The sequence below is a fragment of the Rhinopithecus bieti genome, unplaced genomic scaffold (genome assembly GCF_001698545.2).
Source record: "Rhinopithecus bieti isolate Rb0 unplaced genomic scaffold, ASM169854v2 scaffold_82990, whole genome shotgun sequence".
NCBI lineage: Eukaryota > Metazoa > Chordata > Mammalia > Primates > Cercopithecidae > Rhinopithecus > Rhinopithecus bieti.
The window spans coordinates 250,437-277,143 of record NW_016830404.1 but is presented as its reverse complement, the minus strand read 5'-3'; the positions used below and the strand labels follow the sequence as shown (position 1 = coordinate 277,143).

The window sequence follows — 26,707 nt, the reverse complement described above, 5'->3', positions numbered from 1 at the left end:
TTTAAAAAATGCCTTAGTGGCCAGGCGTGGGGTCACACCTGTAATCCCAGCACTTTGGGGGCCCAATGTCACCTGAGGTCAGGATCACCTAAGGTCAGGAGTTTGAGACCAGCCTGGCCAACATGGCAAAACCCTGTCTCTACTAAAAATACAAAAAAATTAGCTGGTCGTGGTGGCATGCACCTGTAGTTCCAGCTATTTGGGAGGCTAAGGCACAAGAATTGCTTGAACTCAGGAGACAGAGGTTGCAGTGAGCTGAGACCATACCACTACACTCCAGCCTGGGCAACAGAGCAGACTCCATTTCAAAATAAAATAACATAAAAAATTAAAAAATGCCTTAGTATCTAAATCTGAACCTTATGCTTTAGGCATATGAATAATAACACAGAAAAGGGACAGTAGAGGGAATTATTATTTTCAAATAATAATTTTTTTTATTTTCTTTCAAAGTTCAAGGTTAAACTGGCACTAATATAGTAGGAACCCAGATTATTAACAACTGCCAAGTCAAGCATACCTCTCTGTATCACACAAGAAACTAAATTCCTAAATTCCTTCCATTAGATTTTTTTTTTTTTGAGACAGAGTCTTGCTCTGTTGCCCAGGCTAGAGTACAGTGGCATGATCTCGGCTCACTGTAACCACTGCCTCCTGGGTTCAAGCGATTCTCCTGCCTTGGCCTCTCAAGTAGTTGGGATTACAGGTGCACACCACCACGCCCGGCTAACTTTTGTATTTTTAGTAGAGAGGGAGTTTCACCATGTTGGCCAGGCTGGTCTTGAACTCCTGACCTCAGGTGATCCGCGCAACTCGGCCTCCCAAAGTGCTGGGATTACAGGCGTGGGCTACCACGCTCAGCCCTTCCATCAAATCTTGATGAGGTATGTGTGATGGCTCCCACGTGACTTTTGGCTTTGGTGAATCATTCCCACTGGTAGCTGCTGTATGACGTTATGCTCCACCCTGCAGGGAATCTGGTTCCCTTTTAAAATTTATCAAAAACCAAGGCAAGAGTCCTGAACTGATCTCCCCAGACCAATGTTCACTTGGCTGGACTGCACCTCTCTCAACTCCAGAATTCCTTTCTCAAAACGAAAGGGAATTAGCTTCAGCATCTTCCTATTTGGATGCCTGGCTTTTTGATTTGCCTAATGGGACTTGCCCATTTCTTAGTGATGAAAGATATCTAAAATCTGATGCCAGATCCTCCTTCTACTTGCCAGCTGAAGAACTATTAGACATTACTTAAAAAATGGTGGAGGGCAGCCACTTACACTAATCTTTTCTTTTTCAGAGATCCTCTGCAAATCCCTATCTCTCAACTTGATGAGCCTCCAATCTTAAGATTGAAAATGACCTCAAGAGTTTATCTCAGTTAGCAACTTGGGACCTTTGAACACTTTCCTAAGCCCCCTAATGTACGAACTATCATAATGCCATCACTTCAATATGCTTCAGGGATAAATATACCTCAGTTTGGCCCAATGATGCTAATGCTGTATCCAAAGGACAGAAAGAGGAGAGGAAAATTACTTCTGCCATTCATTTTCAGCCTCAGGATGATACACTTGAAAAAGGTCCAGACAGGATATCTCCTATCACTGATTGGAAGGAATAATCCGTGTTTATCACAACTGTAGGACTGATGGCCATCAATGCTGTCAAATGGCTAAAATAAATGAGCTGGCCTTAGGCAGAGGTCACCCTTTCTGGTCTCTATCTGGTTTCTTCAGGGGTAAAATGGAAGAAACAAGATTAAATGATAATATTAGGCTGAACCAAATAATACTGACAACATTTAACCATTTTGATCCATAAAAGTGGTAATTTCACATGGCTCAACCTAACAACAGTAACAATAATAAAAGCTAACAATTACCTAGCACTAACTCTGCATCAGGTGCATTACAAACCTCATCTCCTTTAATGCACATGCCATCCATATTCAGTAGGTACTATTATTACCCACCCTGCCCCCAACAACCCCATATTTTACAAACAAGAAAATGGGAGCTCAGAGAGGTTAACTGATTTGCCCAAAATCAAACAGCTTGAAAGGGGAAGAGATAAAATTTCAAGCACAATTCTATCTGATTCTACTGTCTCCTAAAATTACATTTAACTCTAAATTTCTGTACATACACTAAGGAAATAGCCCGATTTCTAGGCTAGAATACCAGCCTGGCACCTGATTGATCCTAGACAACTTAAGAAAAAGGGACCTGAAAAGCAACCTCTCCTCAGGGTTTCAGTTAGACACTTGGGTGATTATAGGGTTTACATCCAGAGGCATTTAGGGTCTCTCTCTCTGAATTTCTCAAGGCTCAATTACCAAAAATCACCACTAAGACTCCAAATGCCTAAGGCCCTTCCTTAGGAGGAACAAGAGGAAGCCAACAGTATGTAAAGGTGAACTCCAGTCTCACTGCTGGTAGTATCATTGGCTTCCACATTTAGAAGACCTCTTTTAAAATGCAAATACTTCTGACAAGCCTCAATTCTTTATCAATTAACGCCTAAGCCATAAGTAATACCTCAGCAAGCCAAGGGAGAGGAAGGCAGATAGCAAATTTCCCTCCAGAGGAAGAGCATGTTCCATCCTGACTATTAAACTTTTATATACATTATTTTCTGTGTCCCAGCAAGCCAGGGAAGCGAGTAAAGCCATACTTTATACATAAGGAAACAAAGGCTCGGAGAGGTTAAGCAATTTATCCCAGGCTATAGAGTCAGTTAAGAGTGACAGTGCCAACCAGAAGCTAGTTCTCCTGACTCTTCCTGCCACCAAAGCTGCCTGAACTTGGTGCTTCTACAATTCACCAATGCAAAGCACTGTTGCTAATAACTTCTCATTCCGCCTACTCAAAATCCTGGACAAATTCAACCCCAAACACCCAACCCCCTCGCCGTCGCCACTCTGCAACAAACACATACACACTGAAAGAAGGTATGAAAACATTAAAAAAAAAAAAAAAAAACAGTTGAATAAGATTATCATAAAGAACCTGAAATTATCCAAACCTATTAACAAAAATTCACTTATATCAGTTGACTAGAAATCTTGAAAGTCTTCCTCCTTTTTCCTCAGGCATTATGGAAACCTCTATTCAAACACACCTGCCACTGACACCTTACTTTTTCACTTTCCATATGGCCATTTACTTTTACGCCACACAGTGCTTGTATATCTATTTGTCCATGTGATTAGCAAGATGGTAAATGTAAAAATTCCCTGAAAAATTAAGTGTTATATAGATACAAGGCGATACAGCTACAGACAGGAACACAGGAACAAATTTTAACAATAACATAATTATTTATTGAGTACCTTAGAGAAAAAGATATCTAATATTTCCTGTCAGAGCAATCTCAATTGCATTTAATTGTCAAACAATTAGGAAATATTTTTAAGTGTTCACTTGTGTCAATAGTTGCTTCTATAATTTCCCCAATTGAAATTTAAACACACCCCAAAATACAATTTCCACTTTGATATAAGATTAGAATTTGGCTTATTCTTGGCTCCAATTCATAGTGTTCACTTTACCTCATCAATGTAACATGTTGCAGAAAACTTACCTTATCTTGTTTGTCGCCAAAATGACTAAAATACCATAGACTACAATTTGGGCTGGCTCCCTCTGGTGGATTCCATGTCCATATTACTGTGCAGAGGTTTTCAACAGAGACACTCAAATTTGTCACAGGTGGTTGAGTTTCTGTTCAAATCAAGGACAAAAAAATGAATTTATCAACAGTATTTTTAATGGTTTGCTTAATTCTCCCAAGTCCTGGAGGGCAGGATAGTAATAGCTGAGTTAACAATATCTAAGATATACTGGGCCAGGGACTATTCTAAATATTCTACACATACTAATCCATTTAATCCTCATAACAATCTTTGAGATAGGGACTAGTATTAGCCTCATGTTTTTTTTTGTTGTTGTTGTTGTTTGAGATAGAATCTCACTCTGTAACCCAGGCTGGAATGCAGTGGCACAATCTCAGCTCACTGCAGCCGCTGCCTCCTGGGGTGAAGTGATTCACCTAGCCTGTTACTGGTACTACAGGCACACGCCACCACGCCTGGCTAATTTTTGTAATTTTAGTAGAGATGGGTTTTCACCATGCTGGCCAGGCTGGTCTCGAACTCCTGAGCTCAAGTGATCCACCCGCCTCGGCCTCCCAAAGTGCTGGGATTACAGGTGTGAGCCACCGCGCCCGGCCTACTGGCCTCATGTTAAAGATGAGGCAACTGAAGCAACGGGCACGTGAAGTCATTTGTTCCATATACCATGGTTACAGTAAATGACAAAGCTGGGACTGTCACTTGAAAAGTGTGGCTCCAAGGTCACATTCTTAACCACTTTCATAGCAAAGAGTGATATTCTTAAATACTAATATTTCCAAGTTGTTCTCTTCCAGGAGTTTGGGGTTCCCTAACCTTGGGATACACACCTCACTCAATACAGACTGTTCAGGCTGGGCACGGCGGCTCACACCTATAATCCTGGCACTTTGGGAGACCAAGTGGCTTGAGCCCAGGAGTCTGAGACCAGCCCAGGCAACATAGCAAAATCCCGTCTATACAAAAAAGTTACAAAAGTTAGCCAAGCATGCTGGTACATGCCTATAGTCCCAGGTACTGGGGGGCCGAAGCAAAAGAATGACTTGAGCCTGGGAGTTTGAGGCTGCAGTGAGCCAAGATCATGCCACTGCACTCTAGCCTGGGTGACAGAGCAAGACAGGGTCTCAAAAACAATGACAACAACGACAACAAAAAAAGATTGTTCAAAATCTCAGCAGTTCTATAAGTAAGTTTAAGAAGCTCATCTTTAATTCTGCTTGCTAACATGACCTGGTAATTGTTTTTTTATAGCTTTTTCCAAAGAAGTACTGAGAAAGAGACTTAGCAGCCCTTGTTCCCCTGAGGTCTGACACTAAACAGCTAGAGCTAGAGCTTTGACTAATCTGAAGAGGGAAGAGAAACAGGAGGAACTGTGAAACATAATTTTAAACTTTCCTGAGAACTTCTCCTGAGACCAAGACTATCAAAATCATCCCCCAGAAACTGGGTGATGGGTGTGCAGGAACCCTCTGTCCTACCTTTGCAACTTTTCTGTCAACCAAAAATTATTTCAACATAGAAGTTTATTAAAGTTATTTGAAAATAATTCCCCCAAATTTTCTAAAGTGATGAATGGAATCATTATTAATTACTTAAGGATGATAGTAATAGTAATTTACCAAATGATAAGAGTTAAATCTTGTACTCTACGCACTATTACTTTGGAGTGCATTGTGCCTGTTACATAATCAGCAATATTTATACTGTTACCTTCCTCTCTAACTGAGCAAAAAATTCCACTTGTCCCAAAACATCAAACTCACAGGCACTCTGTAGTTGAGTTTTCTCATAGCAGCGACTTGGTCAGCAGTCTACAAAGACCCTTGACCCTCAACATTCATTCCCTGGTGATCATTTAAAAGTCAGAAAACAGATGTTGACGAGGCTGTGGAAAATAGGTAATGCTTATACCCTGTTGGTGGAAATGCAAACAGGTTCCACCACTGTGGAAAGCAGTTTAGAGATTTCTCAAAGAACTTAAAATAGGCCGGGCACGGTGGTTTACGCCTATAATCCCAGCACTTTGGGAGGCTGAGGCGGGCAGATCACTTGAGATCGTGAGCTCGGGACCAGCCTGGACAATGTAACAAAACCCCATCTCTACTAAAAACACAAAAATTAGCCAGGCATGGTGGTGTACACCCGTAATACCAGAAACTCAGGAGACTGTGGCATAAGAATCACTTGAACCCAGGAGGTGGAGGTTGCAGTGAGCCAAGATCGCACCACTGCACACCAGCCTGGGCAACAGAGCAAGACTCTGTCTCAAAAAAAGAAAAAAGACTTAAAATAGAACTACCATTCAACCCAACAATTCCATTAGCTGATATATACCCAAAGGAAAATAACTCATTCTATCATAAAGACACATGCACCTGTATGTTCACTGCGGTACTATTCACAAAAGCAAGGACACGGAATTAACCTAAGTGCCCACCAACAGTGGATTGGATAAAGATAATGTGGCACATATACACCATGGAATACTATGCAGCCACAAAAAGAATGAAACCATGCCCTTTGCAGCAACATGGGTGGAGCTGGAGTGATTTAATGCAAGAATAGAAAACCAAATACCGCATGTTCTCACTTATAAGTGGGTGTTAAACACTGAATACACATGATCATAAAGATGGAAACAACAGACACTGGGGATCACTAGACAGGGGAGGGAGGGAGGTGGGTTTGGGGGCCGAAGAACCACCTGTTGGGTACTATGGTTACAGCCTGGGTGATCACATAGTTGGGACCCCAAGTCTCAGCATCATGCAGTTTACCCATGTAGCAAATCTGCACATGTACTCTTTAATCTATAATAAAATTTGAAATTAAAAAAAATCATTCCCTCTTCTAACTCTACTATCAATAGCTTTTCCCAAGGTCCAACTGTGGGAAGGAGCAGCCCACAGCAGGACAAGGCCTTGTGGAAGCAAAGAATTCCTATTGTACTGCATTAAAACTGAGCTAGTACCAGGGAGCACCAATGGCTCAGGCAACAGAGCTATAGTTAGGATTTTAAGTGATTAAAAGCATGTATGACTTTCCATTTTGGCCTTTCTAACACCATATCAATGATATTTTTTAAGACAAATCATTTGTCAGGTAGAGAGCCTCTAATAAAAACATTGTTCCTACTGGAGACTACTATTTACTGTAGGATTATCTGCCTTATTCTGCAGTTCCCAGAAACATATCCAACATACCTAGTTTAGCACTTCCAGTGCTCTCCCTACCCGCCTACCTCCCACTCCCACACAAATATTAAAGCCCTGATAATAAAAATATACCTATTTGTGGTTCATTTCAATTGTACTCCAATTTTCAAGGTAATTTAAAGCCTTTTAAAACCTACTTTAACCTCAGTTTTGAAATAAAACAATAGCCTGCCCTATATTCAACCTTTTAAATGGGATTAATATTTTCCCATCTGTTTTGAAGTGTCCTTTGGTCAGATCTTCTAACTAGTTTGCATTTTGGGCTTCTTGGAGCTATCTGCTATCCTTTTCTTTTTCTCTTCTGGTTCCCTCCATATCTTTTGATTTTTCTACTTCCTACACTTTAAACACACACACACACATGGATTCTGGGAATATGGCAAGAGTAGGAAGCACCAGACATCTATCTCCTCACCTAGATAACAATGGTAGTGGCAGAATCTGTTTGATGTAACAATTTTGCAAGACTGCAGAGTTATATTAGGAAACACTTACATGGAAGGCTTGCAATTTCCAAGGAAAGGCTTGAACAACAAATTGCAATAAATTTCAATCAATGCCAGCTTTTACATAGTAGTAGCTGCCCATCCTTCATCCCCAACCCCACGGCAGGCAGCTGTGCACATGTTCCTGGAGCCCTCTGCCCACAGCGTGTGGGCTATGTGGGCAAAAGTACTCTGTCCTCCAAATATCGGGGATTTGTATTCTGATTACTGATTGCTGCTTCTGATCACAGAGGTACAGACAAAGAGGCTGGCAGCCATTGTGGTTGCATGTATCCCCATTGCTGCAAGCCCTCCCTATCTAGCTAAAGTGATTTCCAGAAGATGTAAAAGATGGCGCTCTTCTCTTGTCATCTCATTTTTCTCCTTTTCCACTTTTGGGAGCTAGGCATTAAAGATTAGAAATTCTAAAACAACTACAGAGGCTGGGCATGGTGACTCACGCCTATAATCCCAGCACTTTGGTAGGCCAAGGCAGGAGGATTACTTGAGGCCAGCAGTCAAAGACCAGCCCTGGCAATACTGCAAGATCCCATCTCTACCAAAACAAATTTTGTTTGTTTGTTTAAATTAGCTAGGTGTGGTGGCATGAATCTGTAGTTCCAGCTCCTCAGGAGACTGAAGTGGGAGGATCACTTGAGCCCAGGGATTCGAGGTTACAGTGAGCTGTGATCACACCACTGCACTCTAGCCTGGGCAACAGAGCGAGACTAAGTCTCAGAAACAAAACAAAACAAAACAAAATTAAACAAAACTACATATACAGAGAAAAATAGAAAGTGACCACACATGCTCAGGGAAAGCCCAGAAAAAAACCTGAGAAGACTAAGTTTACACTTCAGGTTGATGCTCAACACACAGCCTACAATAATCAAAAAAATAAAAACAATAAACAAAACAATAACAAAAAACAGCAAATCCTGGAGGAAGGGGGGAATCTGGTTTCCAGAGAAACCAGATTTAAATGTCCAGTTTTTAACAAAAAATCACAAGGCAGACAAAAAAACAAACACACAAACAAACAAACCAGGAAACTATGGCCCATTCAAAGAAAAAAAGTTAAACAACACCAAACCTGTCCCTGAAAAAGACCTGATGGCAAACACATTAAAGAAAGATTCTGAAACAAATATCTTCAGATGTTCACAGAACTAAAGGAAAATGTGGAGAGAGTCAAGAAAATGATATGTAAGCAAAATGAAAATACCAATAAAGAGACAGAAAACCTAAAAGAGATCAAAAGAAACTCTGGAGCAGAAAAGCACAACAACTGAAATGAAAATTCACTAAAAAGAATCAAAGGTAGATTTGAGCAGGCAGAAGAAAGAATCAATAAACTTGAAATTAGGGCAATAAAAATTATTGAGTCCGAGGAACAGAAAGAAAAAAAGATTGAAAAAAAGTGAACAGAGTCTAAGAGACCTGTGGTATACTATCAGCAGACCAGTGTACGCATTATGGCGGTTCCAGGAGAAGAAAGAGAAAAGGAAAGAAAGAATACTTGAAAAAATAATGAGCCAGGTGTGGTGGCTCATCCCAGCACTTGGGGAGGCCAAGGCAGGCAGATCACCTGGGTCCAGGAGTTCAAAACCAGCCTAGCCTACATGCCAATACCCCAGTTCTACTAAGAATACAAAAATTAGCTGAGTGTGGTGGTGCACATCTGTAATCCCAGCTACTTGGGTGGCTGAGGCAGGAGAATTGCTTGAACCCGGGAGGCAGAGGTTGCAGTGAGCTGAGATCACGCCACTGCACTCCAGCCGGGGTGACAGAGTGAGACTCTGTCTCAAAATTAAAAAAAAAAAGAAGAAAAGAAAAGAAAGAAAGAAGAATGGATGACAACTTCCCAAATTTGATGAAAGGCGTAAATATAAACATCTAAAATTTAGATGATGCAGTGAAAGTAGTACTATTGGAAAAATTCATAGCTATAAACACTTATATTAAGAAACAAGAAAGATCTCAAATCAGCAACCTTAACTTTACCACTTACATAACTAGAAAAAGAACAAACTAATCTTAAGCTATCATAAGGAAGGAAATAATGAAGATTAGACCAGAGATAAAAGAAAAGGGAATAGAAAATAGAGAAAATCAATGAAACTAAAAGTTTCTTGAAAAGATCAACAAAATGGACAAACCTTTAGCTAAATGGACTAATAAGAAAGAAGACTGAAATTACTAAAATCAAAAATGAAAATGAATATTTCTCTAGAATCATTACTATTGATTCTAGAGAAATATAAAGGATTATAAGAGAGTACCATAAACAACGGTACACTAACAAATTGTACAGCCTAGATGAAACAGACACAGTTCCAGAAAGACAAAACCACCAATACTAAATCACAAAGAAATAGGAAATCTCAATAGACCTGTAAGTAGTAAGGAGATTGAATCAGTAATAAAAAATCTCCCAACAAAGAAAAGCCCTAGACCTGATGGCTTCACAGATAAAATTCTACCAAACATCTAAAGAACTAATACCAAATCTTCTCAAACTTCCTAACTCATTCTACGAGGCCAGCATTACCTGATACCAAAGCCAGACAAAGATGCTACAAGAAAAGAAAACTATAGACCTATATGCCTTATGAACACTGATGTACAAATTCTCAACAAAATAGCAGTAAAGTGAATATAGGAGCATATCAAAAGGATTATAGACCATGACCAAGTGGGATTTATTCCGGGAATACAAAGATGTTTTAACATACAAAACTCGATCAATGTAATATACCACATTAACAGAATAAAGGGGGAAAAAAACTACCTGATCTTCTCAATTGATACAGAAAAAGCATTAGACAAAATTTACCTTTCATGATAAAACACTCAACAAACTAGAAGTATAAGGAAATTGACTTAAAAGTTATATATGAAAAACCCACAGCAAACATCACCCTTAATGGTGAAAGACTGAAAGCTTTTCCTTTAGGGTCAGGAATGAAACAAAGATGCCCACTTTCACCACTCCTATTCAACACAGTACTTGAAATTCCACCCAGAGCAATTAGGCAAGAAAAAGAGATAAAAACATCCAGTTAAAAGAAGGTGTAAAATTATCTGTTTGTAGATGATATGGAAACACATCCCATGTTCATTTATTGGAACACTTAATATTGTTAAGATGTCAATACTATCCAAAGTGATATATGGATTCAATTCAATGTATATCAAAATCTAAATGGCATAGTTTTGCAGAAATAGAAAAATCCATCCTAAAATTCTTATGAAACTTCAAGGAACTCTGAATAGCCAAATAGTCTTGAAACAGAAAAACAAAGCTGTAGGACTTAGACTTCCTGATTTCAGAACGTACTACAAAGCTACAATAATCAAAATAGTGTGTACTGGCATAAAGATAGACATACTGATCAATGTAATAGAATAGACAGTCCAGAAATAAACCATCACATGTATGGTCAAATGATTTTTGACAAGAGTGCCAAGACCACTCAATGTGGACAATCTTTTCAACAAATGGTGCTGGGAAAACTGGATATCCATATGAAAAAGAATGAAATTGGACCCTTACTTAATACCAAGTAAAAAAATAAACTCAAAATGCATCAGAGACCTAAATTGTAAGTCTAAAACTATAAAACTTTTGGAAGAAAACATAAGACAAAAGCTTCACACCACTGGATTCAGCGACAATTTCTTGGATATGACACCAACAATGTAAGGTAACAAAATAAAAAATTGATGATGGATCGGATTCATGGAAAAAAATTAAATGTGTGATCCAAAAAATATTTCACAGAAAAAAAATGACTCACAGGATGGAAAATATATGTGAAAATCATATATCTAATAAGGAATTAATATCCAGAATATACAGAGGAGTCCTAAACCTCAACAATAAAAAAACTCAATTCAAAAATAGGCAAAGGCTTAAATAGATTTTCACCAACAAAGATATGCAAATAGCCAATAAGCACATGAAGGTGTTCATCATCACTAATATTTAGGAAAACGCAAACCAAAACCACAATGAGATTTCACCTCACCCCCATTAGAATGGCTACTATTAAAAAATAGAAAATAAATGTTGGCAAGGATATGGAAAAATTCGAACCCCAGTGCATAGTTGGTGGAAATGTAAAATTTCACTATGGACAACAAAAGTTAAAGATAGAATTACCATATGATACAGTAATTCCATGTCTGGGTATATACCCAAAAGAAGCGAAAACAAGGTCTCAAAAGATATTCTACACCTGAGTTCATAACAGTATTGTGAAATCGCTGAAACATGGAAGCAACCTAAGTGTCCATCGACAGATAAACGGATAAGCAAAATGTGGTATATGCATACAATGGAATATTACTCAGCTTTTAAAAAGGAAAAATTCTGACATATGATACAACATGAACCATGAGGGCATTATGCTAACAGAAATAAGCCAGTCACAAAAAAGACAAAAAGTATATCATTACATTCATATAAGATACTTAGAGTAGTCAAAATCATAGAGACAGAAAGTCGAATGGTGGTTGCCAGGGGTTAGGCGCAGGGGAAAATGGGGAGTTGTTGTTTAATGGGTACAGAGTTTCAGTTTTGCAAGACAAAAAGAGTTATGGGGATGGATGGTGGTGATGGTTGCACAGCATTATGAATGTATTTAGTAACACTGAACTGTATACTTAAAAATGGTTAAGATGGTAAATTTTATGTTATGTGTATTTTATAGCAAAAAATTGAAAAAAATACAGGCACTGAAACTTTAAATATAATCTCCAAATGTTTAAATATATACAAATACATGTGAACTCTGTGTCTGTAGAACATGCCTAGACATATACATGAATAAGTGATGATTATACTACTCGTAAAGGTCTCTAACAGCTCTTGTGGATACTTCAACATAGTGTAGTGTTTAAGAGCACAGACTGTGGAGCCTGACTGCCTGAGTTTATATTCCACCTCTACTACTTGCCAGCAGGCAAATTACTTAACCTCTCAGTTTTCTTATCTCTAACATGAGGATAATAATAGTAACCTCTTGCAAAGGGTTACTATGAGGATTAAATGAGTTAATACAACCAATGTGCTTAGAACAGTGCCCACAGGCAGTAAGTGCTATGTGTTAGCTATCTGCTTTATTTCTTTAAGACAAAACAATTCTAAAGGGTTGCTTTCTTTTTTTTTTTTTTTTTGGAGACAGAGTCTTGCTCTGTCACCCAGGCTGGAGTGTACTGGTGTGATCGCAGTCACTGCAAACTCTGCCTCCTGGGTTCAAGCGATTCTTCCACCTCAGCCTCCCGAGTAGCTGAGATTACAGGTGCACACCACCATGCCTGGCTAATTTTGTATTTTAGTAGAGATGGGGTTTCGCCATGTTGGCCAGGCTGGTTTCGAACTCCTGACCTCAAGTGATCTACCCACCTCGGCCTCCCAAAGTGCTGGGATTACAGGCGTGAGCCACTGCGCCTGGCCAGGGTTGCTTTGGTTTTCTGTTGAATTGATATATGTCCCTGGCCTTTGAGACAGAACAAGTATCCCTTCTACCTGATAAGCTTCCCTTAGGCACCTAATTTCAACGATTCCTTGGGGATTGCACCACTGACTTCAGAAAAGGGAGTAGGAAGGGACCCAAGTATGTCTGTATCTAAACCTCAAATCCCAAGTCTGTACAGTCATCTAGCACAACATCCTATTTAAATTAAGCGTTAATACAATCTACTGTTTAATAAGAAGGCATTTTGCTTAGCTTATAGCTTTTGCTCTCGACTGTCCAATCACAGCAGCTGGCAGAGGCATGCACATTTTGGGAAAAGTTAAGGAAATCACAAGAGTCATATATGAGTCATCTATCTCCTTCCCTTACATCCACTCAGGCATCAACTCCTGTTCATTTTTTTCTTGCAACATCTTTCTTAGTTACCCCAATCATGCAAATATGCTCTGTTGTGCCCCACCAGGTGGGAAGATACCAGTAAGTCATGGTCCTGGACAGGAAGGGTTCACAGCACATTTTTCTAGTGGAGACCTGCAACCGTAGATTCCTGTGTAGCTTCACACTCCAGGGGCTCCCCTACCCACTCAAGTCTCCCTGCTTGTTTCCTCCTCCTGTGTTATTTTCCCCATGCTGTTCCGGACTCAGAGCTTTCAAGGGCAAATCAAGCTATTCTGCCTGGATTGACTTTACCAATGCACTCTCCTGCCAAGCCAGGCTCCTTCCTGACCACAAAGGAGCACTCTTACCCTCATTTCTGGGTCTCTGCTCCTGCTATTCCCCCCACCCAGAATAAATTCTCCATCCACTCATCCAGAAGATCTAGCTCAAGTTTTACCTCTTCCATAAAACTACCAACCTTCAGCTTTTTCTCTTTTGAATGCCTATAGTACTAGTTGTTTGGACTACACAGCCCAGCCACTATAAAGCCAGTCTCCAATGTAGTGTCATTCGCTTCTTTTTTTGTTTTGAGACAGTCTTGCTCTGTCGCCCAGGCTGGAGGGCAGTGGCCTGATCTTCGCCCACTGCAACCTCTGCCTCCCAGGATCAAATGAGTCTCATGCTTCAGCCTCCGGAGTAGCTGGGATTACAGGTATGTAATCCCACACTCGGCTAATTTTTGTATTTTTAGTAGAAACGGGGTTTTGCCATGTTGGCCATGCTCAAACTCCTGGCCTCAAGTAATCCACCCACCTCAGTCTCCTAAAGTGCTGGGATTACAGGCATGAGCCACTGCACCTGGCCTAATATAGTATCATTAGCTTCTTAACAAATGGCTTGCACATACTTTCGTGGGTCCCAAGCAGTCCTGCCCTGCTACCCTGGGAGGTGTTCAGCTAAAGACTCCTGTCTTTTCTGCTGGGCAGAAGCACTGAGTACAGCGGTTAAGGGCATGGCCTCTGGAATCAGGCTGCCAGGGTTGGAAACCTAGCTCTTCCACTTTGCCAGCTATGCGAATCTGGGCAAGGGTCTTGGTCGCACTGTGCCTCAACTTTTTCATGTACAAAATGGGACTAATAACAGCACCTACAGGTTATATTATTGGTAAAGATTAAATGAAATGATACAAGTAAAGCAGTTAGAAAACTGCTGGGCATACATGCCATATATATGCTAGTTATAATTAAGACATGCCACAGTGTGGGCCATTGAGTGGGACAGGTTAAACTAAGCTAGTAATCTAATCACTTTTATAAAAACTCTGAGGATTAGAGCTGGAGGAGCTCTTAGAAGTTATGCAGTTCAACCTCCTCATTTCACAGATAAGAAAACTAACTGCAGCACAACAGAGAGGAAATGACCAGCCCAGAACCACTAAAACTCAAGTCTCACTGGAAACATCTAATTTTTTCCCACCATATCTCAATGCAATTCTATCAATACTTTTAATAGGGAGAGAAGTTTCTGTTTTCTAAATAAGCAAGTTAACAAACCATTGTGACAAAACTGATGAAGTTGGGAGTTGCCACTATTGTCTAGATGGCCAGCTGTTGTTTCAGGTGCGTGTGGGAGTGAGTCTGCAGGAGGGAGAGTGCTGGAGTGGCACTGTGAAAATCAGGAGACTAATGAGATGGGTAACTTTAGACAAGTCCCTTCCCTTCTCTGGACTGCAATGTCCCCGTATGATTATGGAAATCAGGTGTCCCCAACTGAACTAGAGGCCCTTGTGGGGCAAGAATTTTGCTATACACTCTCAGGTTCTAAGTCAACCTAGAGAGCCTGGCTCAGTACTAAATAAGGCAGACACCTGAATAATTATTGACTGACAAGCTTCAAGTCTCCCTCAGGTCTCTACTCAAATGCCACCTTTCAGCAACACGTTTTCTTCTCGATCCACCCATTTTACAATGGCAAATCCCTTCCCAGCTGCTGTGTTTTTCTCTACTTAGCACCCTCCGACATATCATATTTACCCCCATCCCCCGATATGTCTGAGGGCAGGGACCTGATCTGTTTTGCTCACTGCTGCATCCTCAGCCCCTAAAACACTGCCTGGCAGCATGTATTTTATTGACTGAATCCATAGAGGGCATCAAGGTTTCCTAATCAACATTTCAAGTTGGATTTCAAAGCACATTGGTAAAAACACACTAAGCATATGTAGGTGTTTGTGTCAATGTGATAATAAAACCTATACAGTTTGGGGCTTTCACTGCCACCAGAAACATACAGAAGGCCATTCCTTCCAGGAGCTGCTCCTAAGGCAGTCATTAACTCCCAAATTTTCACAACTGTCAGGTTGATTAGAAGTTACCAAACAGGGTGAGGGATACACAGGTACTCTCTGAACTATCTTTGCAACTTTTCCATAAATCTACAATTACTCTAAAATATAAGGTTTATTAAAGAGAGTGGGGCAGGGGGAGCATCTGGTGGGGGGAGCATCTGCCGGGATGCTGTTCTGGGTTTCCCAAAGGATTTCTTCCACGCCAGAGGAGGTCATGATCGTCACGTCCTTTTTCAACAAGGACTGAGATGTTTAGAGGTTCCCTTCAACTTCCACCCGCAAGAGCCACCCTTAGACAGTGAGGACTGGCGCGGCCTCAGCTCGCCTAGACTTCGGTCGTGGTCCCCGCCGGCTCTGGCTCATTTCCTCCGGGGCTCACAGACGACTTTCCGGGCGCTGACCCGCGGCCCTCTGACCCCGCGGGCATGTTTCGGGCCCCCCGCCCCTGCAAGCCTGGACGCCAGCCTCCTTGGCTCTTCCCGACGGCCCAAGGGAAGTGCGACGACAAGTCGCCGTCCTCCTACTTCGCTGCCGCCACCTCCGCCGCACCCGGAGTTCGGGAAAACCCCGCAGCTCCCAGGTCCCACCTCGAACCGGCCCCAGTACCGGGCCCCAGAGACCCCGCGCGGGAAGCCGCAGCCGCCAAGCGCCGGGCCTCGCGAGGGCAGCCCCAGCACCCACCCCAGCTTCGGCCCTCCGCCCGGCGGTGACCTCCCGGGCCTTTCATTCGTGACCCTCACCGCCCTCATCCCTCCGGCCGCCCCTCGGGCCCAGAGGGTCGCACTCACCCGTGGGCGCGGCGCCCCGGCCCCGCCGCCGGCGCAGAGCAGCAGCGCCCNCCAGCCTCCTTGGCTCTTCCCGACGGCCCAAGGGAAGTGCGACGACAAGTCGCCGTCCTCCTACTTCGCTGCCGCCACCTCCGCCGCACCCGGAGTTCGGGAAAACCCCGCAGCTCCCAGGTCCCACCTCGAACCGGCCCCAGTACCGGGCCCCAGAGACCCCGCGCGGGAAGCCGCAGCCGCCAAGCGCCGGGCCTCGCGAGGGCAGCCCCCAGCACCCACCCCAGCTTCGGCCCTCCGCCCGGCGGTGACCTCCCGGGCCTTTCATTCGTGACCCTCACCGCCCTCATCCCTCCGGCCGCCCCTCGGGCCCAGAGGGTCGCACTCACCCGTGGGCGCGGCGCCCCCGGCCCCGCCGCCGGCGCAGAGCAGCAGCGCCCACAGCCCGCAGAGCCGCGCCGGCCGCTCCATGCAGCCTCTCGCCTGGGAGCCCAGCCGGGCTGGAGCCTCGGCAGTCCCCGCCTCCTTCGCTCCCTCTTCCTCTTCCCGGCTCCGCCGCCCTGGAGGCTGGGGGCCGGAGCAGACGGGAAGGGCCGCCCCGCCCACCGGCCTCAGGTAACCTGAGCTGGCGAGAGCAGCAGGACGAGGCGGGGCGGTGCGCCGGCGGCTCTGGCAGCTCCTATGGCTCCTAGGGCTCCCAAGGCTCGACACTTGGCTCACCCGCAGCTCCCGGGTCCGGTCTCTGACCGAACAAAACTTCCTCCACCACGTCGCCGCCCAGTCCGGGCGCTACCCGGGCCCCCTCCCTCCGCGCGGCGGAGCCGGCGTCGCCGCTGCCTGCATACTTGCGGGGCCTCGGAAGCGCTAGGGGCTGTGCCCTGCCAGACACCAGGACCGAGTCATCTGCGGAAAACAGCCTTGGCCTGGGAATGTGGAAACGTGGCTTCTAGCCCTTGACCTATGAGCCCTTGTTTGCTGACGCTGACTCCAGGGTTAGTAATACTAGCCCTACTTCACTGCGTGGACTTGGGGACCCTGGCAGCACTGTGCTCTGTGAAAAGGACAAAGGACATATTTGAAAGCTGGCAATACATATTGTTGATTTTAAAAGGAACATTCCAAACATGAGGGAGGGTACCATAAGTGCGTTTTTTAAAGCACACGACCAGCTTTCTACATATTTTTCAAGGGGATGGGAGGTGAGTCGGAAGAATACATATTGATACTTGGACGCCTATGAGGGTCAGTGAGGCTAGGAGGAAGGAAAACAAGAGTCCTTAGGAATTTCCTGCTGCTGCTGTCACAAATGACCACAAATTTAGTTTTATTTTATTACAGTTCTGGAGGTCAGAAGTGACACTGAGCTGAAATCAAAGTGTGGGCAGAGCCGTATTCCTTCGGGAGATTCTAGGGGAGAATCTGTGTCTTTGACTTTTCCAGCTTCTAGAGGCTTCCCACATTCCTTGGCTTGTTGCGGAACCACTCAGACCTCTGCTTCCCTTGTCGTATCTGACTCTGACCCTCTTACTTCCCCTTTTCCCTTATAAAGACCCTTGTGATTAGATTAGGTATACCAGATAATTCATCATAATCTCTCCATCTCAAAATCCTTGATTTACTCATAACTGAAAAGTCATTTTTGCTATGTAAGGTAACATATTCACAGGTGTTGGGGATCAGGATATGGAATCATGGGAGGGGGACATTATTCTATCACATTCTCCCAAAAAAGAGTCATGTCTAGATGGATGATGAGAACTATAATGAGGTGTATTTTGGCCGAATTAAGCCAATGCATATACCTGAAAACAGTTACAAAAGTATACCAATAAAATGCTGATAATATACCTAGTCTGGATCCCACCCAAAGGGCACAGGGATGTTTAACCTATTCAAAACAAAGGTTCCACTCTTGGAATAAAGGCCCTCAAATTCAATAAATATTTATGAAATCGTTCCAGGAACTGTAGAAGACACTCATCAAAAGCAAGCTCTGCTAACAGAAAGCTGCAGTCAGTTTGAGGGGCTGTGATAAGGGAAAGAACAAGGAATTGTGGGATACAAAAAGGGTGCCTTTTGGGAGGGAAGGAGCAAGGGAAGCTTCCAGGAGGAGGGCCTGCCTGTGCTGAATCTCAGGATGTTGATTCTTGTGGCTAATGGTTCAGAATAAATTCCAGAATCCAAGCATGGTGGCATGCACCTGTAATCGGAGCTACTGTGGAGGCTGAGGTAGAAGGATCACCTGAGCCCAGGAGTTCAAAACAGCCTAGGTTTGTAACAGTGAGACCCTGTTCTCAAAAAAATAATAATAATAAATCCTGGCTTGCATATGTTATTGAACAAAATGTTTATGAAAACAGTTTGTAAAGTATCAAGGCCTGTAGAACTGAGAGATAGTGTCATTATTTCTAAATCCCTCCCACAAATAGGTCAGCCACTGTGTAACCCAAGGCCTTTCCTCCCCCACCACCACAAACATATACACTTGTCGACATTTGCTATAAACATTATACGATAAGTTTATAATAACGTTTCCAAAATGGTTATGTCATCTGCCTTTTAAGGAGTCTTTAGTTGGAACAGGAGCCCCTGGGGACTGGCTGAGTCCCATCATGGGCACTGCTTGGCATAGATTGACCAAGCACTTAATAAAACAGTAATGGTAGCAAATGATTGGAAAAATAGGGATTGCAACTTGTCACGAGCTTCCAGAAAAGCCCTGAGAATTTGAACATTGTGAGGAAAAAAACAAAGGGCAATGTGGAGAGGGGAGAGACCTGATTTCTTTTCACCAAGATAGTTCTGGCCTGCTGGACTTAAGACTATATCGTTACTTTCCCTTCTTCCCAACCCTAAACATCATGCAACGATTTTCAAATTTTGGAAGGGTGTGGAAAGAGTCAGGAATGCTGTTTCCTCAACATAAAACTTTTATTTGTAATCTCCACGTACTGTGATTCAAAGAGCGTCTTGGACTGAATCAGACCACTGCCCTGGTCTGCAGGAAGAATGAAGACAGATAGAAGGCTTTCCAGGAACTGCAGTAGACAAGGAGCTTTCAGTTTGGCTTTGTGTAAATCAAAATCATGATGAGTCAACATCAAGTTTAACCCTTAGAGTCCTGATGACTTGGGTGTGAGACTACCAGTGGCCTTTCTTTCACTTTGGCCTGGGGTGGCCGGAGTTCTGTGCTGCCCTGTGTACCTAGGCCACTCCACTGAACTGTTCTGATCTTTGCCCTTCTCACTAAGGCTTCGTCCTTTTCTGTAACTGGAGGCTGAAAAAGGGCATATGGAAGAAAATGTCTGGCAGGAAAGAATGATGTCCCTCTTTCCAAAGTCAGATGTCCTTCCATCCAGTTAGAGATACCTTCCTGAGTCCAAAAAGGACACAGACACCAGCATATTCCAAGGGCTTAGCTAAAAGTGCTGGTCCCTTAGACAAAAGTCTCACAAAGGGTCTTCTAAGCAAAATCTCACACCACTGCGAAACAAAGAAAAGGAGAAGCTGAAAAGAGGGAATTTCCCTCCTGATTCTGGATCAGTGGCTCCCAACCAGGGCAATTTTACATCCCAGGGGACATTCGGCATTATGGAGAGAGATTTTTGGTTGTCAAGACTGGAGCAGGGGCGGAGGATGCTACTCTTAATACAATGCACAGGACCACCCCCAAAACAAAACCTTATTCTACTCAAGATGACAACAGTGCCAAAGGTGAGAGATCCTAAGCTAGAATACTCTGTTGTCTTTTGTATTTGGTCCCCACCCACCCACTGTCCCCCATGCCTGGCCAAAATTAGAGATGAACGCTAAAAGTACTTACTCTTGACAACTCCCTTTCCTGTATCTCGTACCCCCAGTTCCCCATCCACTGTCTAGCCCTGCAGTCACTTATTAGATGGTAAAACATCTCAGATCTATTCTTCCCCGCACCACCCAATTTCACCTCTATGGTTCTATTTCAGGCCTTTATCACCATTTCAGCAACAGTCTTCAAACTGGCCATGAGGATCTACCCTTTACAAGACAGATCTTCCCAATGAGCAAATCTGTCCATGTCACTCCTCAGCTTAAGCTTAAGTGACACCCCTCCCTTCATCAAATGCCACAAAAGGCAGTCTCAGCTCCTCTGCCTGCAGGCTTGCCTCTTCAGGATAGATTCCCCACAGTCTTCCCAGCTTCACTTCCAGCCAGGCTTCCGGGTCCCAGGCGGCTGACTGGCCACCTTCAGGCTGAATCTCCCTTGTGAGCAATTGTGTTTGGTCCATATCATGTTGGAATTCATGGGAATCTAGATGCCAAAGTTTTTTTTAATACAGGAGATTTTGCCTAAGGCCCCAAATTTCCAGCTTCTCTTAAGAAATCAAAAGTCCTGGTAATGTTGGACCCGTTTCAGTATGGAAACAGTCAGCAGATGTCAGATGGGCTGCCACCTTGTTAACAGGGCATGTACTTCCTGTCTGCACAGGCCCTAGGGCTCCCTATTGCTCCCTGGCCTAGTCAGCGTTTCCTCACGACTTGCCCGGTTCTTGTTTGTCACCTGTGATATTTTCTCACCACATACCTTTTCTCTTGCTGTTCCCTCCATCTAAAATGCTTTTCCATTTCTCGAGTGTCACATTTTTTAGTGGCTTCTCTAACTCCCAAATGCAAAATTCTTTGCTTCCTCCTGTGTATGTGCTCATAGCACCAGACACCTTCCTCTATCATATCAAATCACACAGAGGTTTGTGTGCATGACTATTTCTGCCACTGGATTCAAGCTCCTGGAGGCCAGACTGTCCAGGGTGACTCCAGGGTTTCTACCTAGGAGGAGCTTAGTGGTGGTAATCTGATTGAAAGGAACAATCCCCAGGGACCTTGTCTCGGAGCCATGTGTGTACAGCAAGAGCTCTACTCTTACTTAGATTCTGAGTGGATTGAGTCGGGGGAGCTTGGAGAAAGGCATCCTCCGGCACCACAGAGAATATAAAGATGAATGGAACATGGTTAGTGACTCATAACTCGTTCTCAGTGTTTGGGTTTAATTCAATTAAAGGTCCTTGCTCTTCAGCAAGTGGTTTACTTCTACAGTTTTAGTGGAGTTCACTCAAGGGAGTGTTGCTTGCACAAGAGGCCACTGACAGGACCCTTTGGGTTTTGCCTGAGAGTAGGCATGCTTCTGGGTGACTGGGTCAGTGTCCTGAAACCCATAGACTTTTGGGCCTCCAAACTTTACCGCAGTTTTTGTTGTTGTTGCTGTTGTTGTTTTGAGACGAAGTCTCGCTCTCTTTCCCACACTGGACTGCAGTGGTGCGATCTCAGCTCACTGCAACCTCCACCTCCCTGGGTTCAAGAGATTCTCCTGCCTCAGCCTCCCAAGTAGCTGGGATTACAGGTGCCTGCCACCATGCCTGGCTAATTTTTGTATTTTTAGTAGAAATGGGGATTCGCCATGTTGGTCAGGCTGCTCTCGAACTCCTGACCTCAGGTGATCCACCTGCCTTGGCCTCCCAAAGTGCTGGGATTATAGGTGTGAGCCACTGCACCCAGCCTACAGCAGTTATTAAATTAACTCTTTAATTCAACATGGCACCCTCTTTACCCAGAACTCTCCTATGGTAAAGTCCTCAAGATGGCTTCCAAGGCCCTACCCTATCTGACCCCATTATCTCTCTAACCTTCTCTCCTACTGCTGTCCTTGGCTCCCTTACTCTCTTCCAGCAACACTGACCGCCTGGCTGTTCCTCACACAAGCTAAATGCACTCCTGTCCGAGGGTCTTTGCCTTGACTTTTTCTTTGGCTATTTGCTCTCTCCCCGTCAAGATATCCTCATGCCTCACTCCCTGGCTTCTGTCAGATCTCTCACTGAGGCCTGTCCTGGCCACCCCATTGAAAACTGCAAGCCCCATGGCCACTTCCTCTCTCTCCTCCCGCTTCCTGGGTCATTTGCTCTCTACACTAGAATGTAAGCTCCATCAGGACAAGAAGTTTTTTCTGATCGGTTCCCAGCGGGATCCCCAGCACTCAAAACTACATGTGGTACATAATACATGCTCAATAAATATATTTTAATTGAATAAATAAATTATACATTTTTCTAGGTACTGTGAAGAATACCAACCAACAAGCCAAAGGCCTGCTCTTAGGAAACTCCTGGTCTAAGTTGTAGAAAGGTATAGACAGCAGTTAGAGAAAATGCAAAAAGCAAACAAACAAAAATGGTACAAATGCTCTTCTGTGGTGCAGGTTCAAAGAAAGGTGACACAGGCCTGTGTGGCTGAAATTGCTTTTGAAGGTTTCTTACAGTAGGTGGGAGTTGAACTAGACCTTGAAGGATGACCAGAATGAGAGAAGGAGGTTAAGAGGAAAGAGAGTGAGAGAGAGAGAGCAGTCGGTTTATGGCTTGACCTCATAAGCAATAAGAAGTCACAGCAGACTTTTACAAACAAGATGCTGATATAATATGTGGTGTTTAGCTTTCTAAGATGAATTACAAAGAGTTCCTTAATTCTTGTCTGGAGGTAAGAAGGCCCAGGAAAGACTATTTGAGGTGTTGGCAGCCCGGGACAGGGCCATCCTCCAGGCAAACTACTGGCTCCCTCAGTCAGAGCCCAGGTTCCAGGAGGCTGATTCTTCCCTGGGCAAAACTACTTGGGGTGCTGCTCTGCACAGGAGCATGTTCCTGGGGCCTGGAGCCCCTACCCTCTCTTGCTGCTCTTGAAAGCATTCATTATTTCTTTCAGAAGCTCCCTGGCCTCACTTCCTCCAGGCTGCCAACCCTTCCTCTCTGGAATTGGCCTTGCTCTGTTTTCCAACACTTCAGTCTCTGAAAGAGGAAGGGCCCCTCCTTTAGCTTCTGGCTGCGTTGCTGTCATCACTGCCACTACCAGTACCCTGGCATCTCAGCCAGGATCCCCTACAACCTTTTCACTGTACTTTCCCCGCCCTGGATCTAAAACTCTATGTAGGGCCTGTCTCCTGTTCTGGTCCAGGCAGGACAGGTCCAATCCTTGCACATTTTACCAGCCTTTACCACGAGCTCCATTAGTGCTTCACCACTCGGTTCCCTGGCATTAGGATCTCTCCTTGGCCTTCGGGTTCCTCAGTTTAAATGTTCACACTTTGGGAGGCTGGGGCAAGCTGATCACTTGAGCAAGCTGATCACTTGAGCACAGGAGTTCCAGACCAGCCTGGGCAACATGGCCAGACTCCATGTCTACAAAAAATACCAAAAAAAAAAAAAAAAAAAAAAAAAAAAAAAAAAAAAAAATTAGCCAGGAACTGTGACATGCCTGTAGTCCCAGCTACTCTGGAGGCTGAGGCTGGAGGGTGGCTTGAGTCCAGGAGGTGATTGTAGTGAGCCGAGATCACGCCACTACACTCCAACCTGGGCGACAGAGTAAGACTGGCAAAAAAGAAAGAAAGAGAGAGAGAGAGAGAGAAAGAAAGAAAGAAAGAAAGAAAGAAAGAAAGAAAGAAAGAAAGAAAGAAAGAAAGAAAGAAAGAAAGAAAGAAAAGAAGGAAAGAGGGAAGGAAGGAAGGTTGGTTGATTCATATGCTCCATTTGTGTGTTAGTCACCTGCACCTTCTTGCCTTGAAAGGTCTCCATTGTTTGCTTTGAAAGTGTAGTGTAATTAGTATTTTCATTTAAACAAAGAAGCCTCTAGTCCCTCTTGCCCCAATCCACAAAGCCTCTCCTAGGAAGGGACTCTTTGCATATCTGTGACTCCACCCCAGAAATTTATGCTCTCATTTGCATATCCCAATTGCATCCCCAGAGGTCACTCTGCATATTTAGCTATTGGACAGATGCAAATGCAAGCACAGAATTGAGGCCTCATTTGTGGATTGGAAAATACCAGGCTTCTGGAGGAGCAGCAAAACCCACCCCAGTTTAGTCCCTGCCTAAACCCATCTTTCCCATAGTCGTTGACCTGGACTGCATATTCCGACCCTCATTCATAGAGCAAGTTGACTGCAGTGTGCCCTCATTGGCATCCCTGGCGCTATGCTGCACCACCAGCCTTGCTACTTCTCAGCCACAGAAGCAAGGACCACTCCTTAACTTCTTCTCATTCCCAGTTTCCAGGATGGTACCAGTCTTTGCGAGTGTGATGAGGTTTGCTTTATGTCACAATATATAGTTTGTTTTTGCAAATGTTCCATGAGTGTTTGAGGAAAATGCATATTCTCCGATTACTGGGCCCAGTGTTCTATACGTTCCATTAAGTCAAGTTTGTGGATTGTGTTAGTCAAATCAACATACTTGCTGGTTTTTATGCTCCATTGGACCTGCTAATTACTGAGAGATGGGTGTTACAGTTCTCACTATGATATTATGATGGTGCATTTGTCAAATTCTTCTTATAATTCTGTTAATTTTTGCTTTATATATATTTTTCAAGGCTATTTCATCAAATATATGCAAATCTAGAATTGTTATCGTTTCCTCGTGAACCAAACCACTTATCACTATGAAGTACCTTTCATCAATGAAGTACTATTCTTTGTCTTAAAGTGTATTTTGACTAATTTATTATAACTTCATTAACTTTCTTTTGGTTAGTATGTACCTGGTACATTTTCTTACATCCTTATTTTCCTTTCAGTGCAATTATGTTTTAGGTCTGATGTTGGGAACAGCATAAAGTGCAAATTTGTTTTTTTCTATACAATAGGCAATTATTGTCTTTTAACTGTAGACTTTAGTTCACTTAGATTTACTTCTTTCTTTTTTCTTAATTTGGTAGAGATGGGGGTCTCCCTATGTGGCCCAGGCTGGTCTTGAACTCCTGAGCTCAAGTGATCCTTCCACCTTGGTCTCCCAAAGTGCTGGGATTTCAGGCGTGAGCCACCATGCCCAGCCAAACTTCTAATATATTTATACTTATATCTACCATCTGATTCTGTGCTATTTGTCCCATTTTCTGTTTCTTTTGTCTTCTTCTTTCCAGAATTCTGTTAAATGTTGTGGGCATTTGTTTCTTTGGCCTGTTTTCATAACAAAAGCATGTTTTATCTTTTGTAAACTAGGCATAATGCTATAATAGTGCCTACCACAGGGTTTATTGTAAAGATTAAATGAGATGAAGAGATTGACATAAAATGTTTAGCCAGTGCCCAGCACATAGTAATCACTAATAAATGGGAACTATTATTAGAATTTCTAGTACTCTTTCATCTTTACAGTTCCCTTGTCTCTTGCGGTTCCGCTTCTGTTGTTCTCCTTTCTGCTGACATTGTCCCATTTGTTCTTAGTCCTTTTTCTTTCATTTCTCCTTTATTGCCACTCAATTTCCTGTTTCCTCTTACCCTTTCATCCCCAGGCAAGCTACATGCACAAGCTGCAATGATGAAGCCCTTTTGGGGAAGAGAGTCAATGTAAAGGGGCTTGGTGGCACAGCAGGGACAGGGTCAGGGAGGAGTGCCTCGTCTACTGATCCCCACTCCACAAGCTGACAAAGGTACACATAGTCAATGCTGGGTGCCATTCCTGGCTGGCCATGGTGAAATTAGATCAGCTGGGATCACTGGTTTTTATGAATGAGTTTAAAGGCCATAGTGTTCACCAACTAGGATACAGTTGAATTCCTTAGCACCTTCACATATGAAGGAGAGCCAGATCCTCACTCTCTACTCTCAAGAAAGAACTCCACTGTGCCACTGTAGGGGAGTGGGTCTCACCTCACTAGGAATTTGTGTATGCACAGGCCAGAGCCTGGAAAGAGGAACCATTTGTACTCAAACACATTGTGGTCAGAGGAAAATTTTGTCATCATTGTTGTGACAGAGCCGCAACTAAATTTAACAAGCTGTGTTTTTGTTTCCTTCATGATGCATGGAGAAAGCAAAACATTTTCTTTCCAAAAAAGCAAAAACTCTTCAAACAAAACAACAAAACAACAACAACAACAAAAAGCCTTCTTCTAATTTGGTATTTGATTGCTGTAGAGATTCCTTTCTCTAGTTGCTTTAGATTTTGCTTTTTCATGTCCTCTGTAGCATGACGTACTTTCAAGATTCATTGTGTCACTGGAGGAACATTGGCACTTGGTGGAGTTTTGGGTGCTTTTCTGTTTTCTGGTGGTTTCCACACTTGGATTGAAATAAACAGAGGTGCCGAACTTCCATATTTCAATCGAGTCTCACGACAATTTGAGAATACAATATTTTGATGACAACAACTAAGCATATGCTATCATTCTTCACAGTAAAGTTTAAATACACACTGTTGGTAATTTTTGAAATTTCTTTATTACAAAACTACAATGTCAACTTACAATGTAGATGAAATGCAATATATTCCTGATGAAATGCAATATATTTCTGACTGCTAGCATCTACAATAACAAAATGCCTCTATATTATTCAGAAGTTCTAAAAAACAAACTATATATAATCTATCG

General features: G+C 43.2%; 1 protein-coding gene across 1 annotated transcript in view; it reads right to left on the bottom strand.

Annotated features, from left to right (window-relative positions):
- Positions 1-17,221, bottom strand: part of IL13RA1 (interleukin 13 receptor subunit alpha 1) — a 63,864-nt gene extending 46,643 nt beyond the window's left edge. Inside the window, exons 1-2 of the mRNA XM_017865481.1 lie at positions 16,708-17,221; positions 3,583-3,722 (exon numbers count right to left, since the gene is read on the bottom strand). Of these exons, the coding sequence (XP_017720970.1) occupies positions 3,583-3,722; positions 16,708-16,789 (222 nt within the window). The 5' untranslated portion in view covers positions 16,790-17,221. The remainder of the gene's footprint in view (positions 1-3,582; positions 3,723-16,707) is intronic.
- Between the last annotated feature and the right edge of the window lie 9,486 nt (positions 17,222-26,707).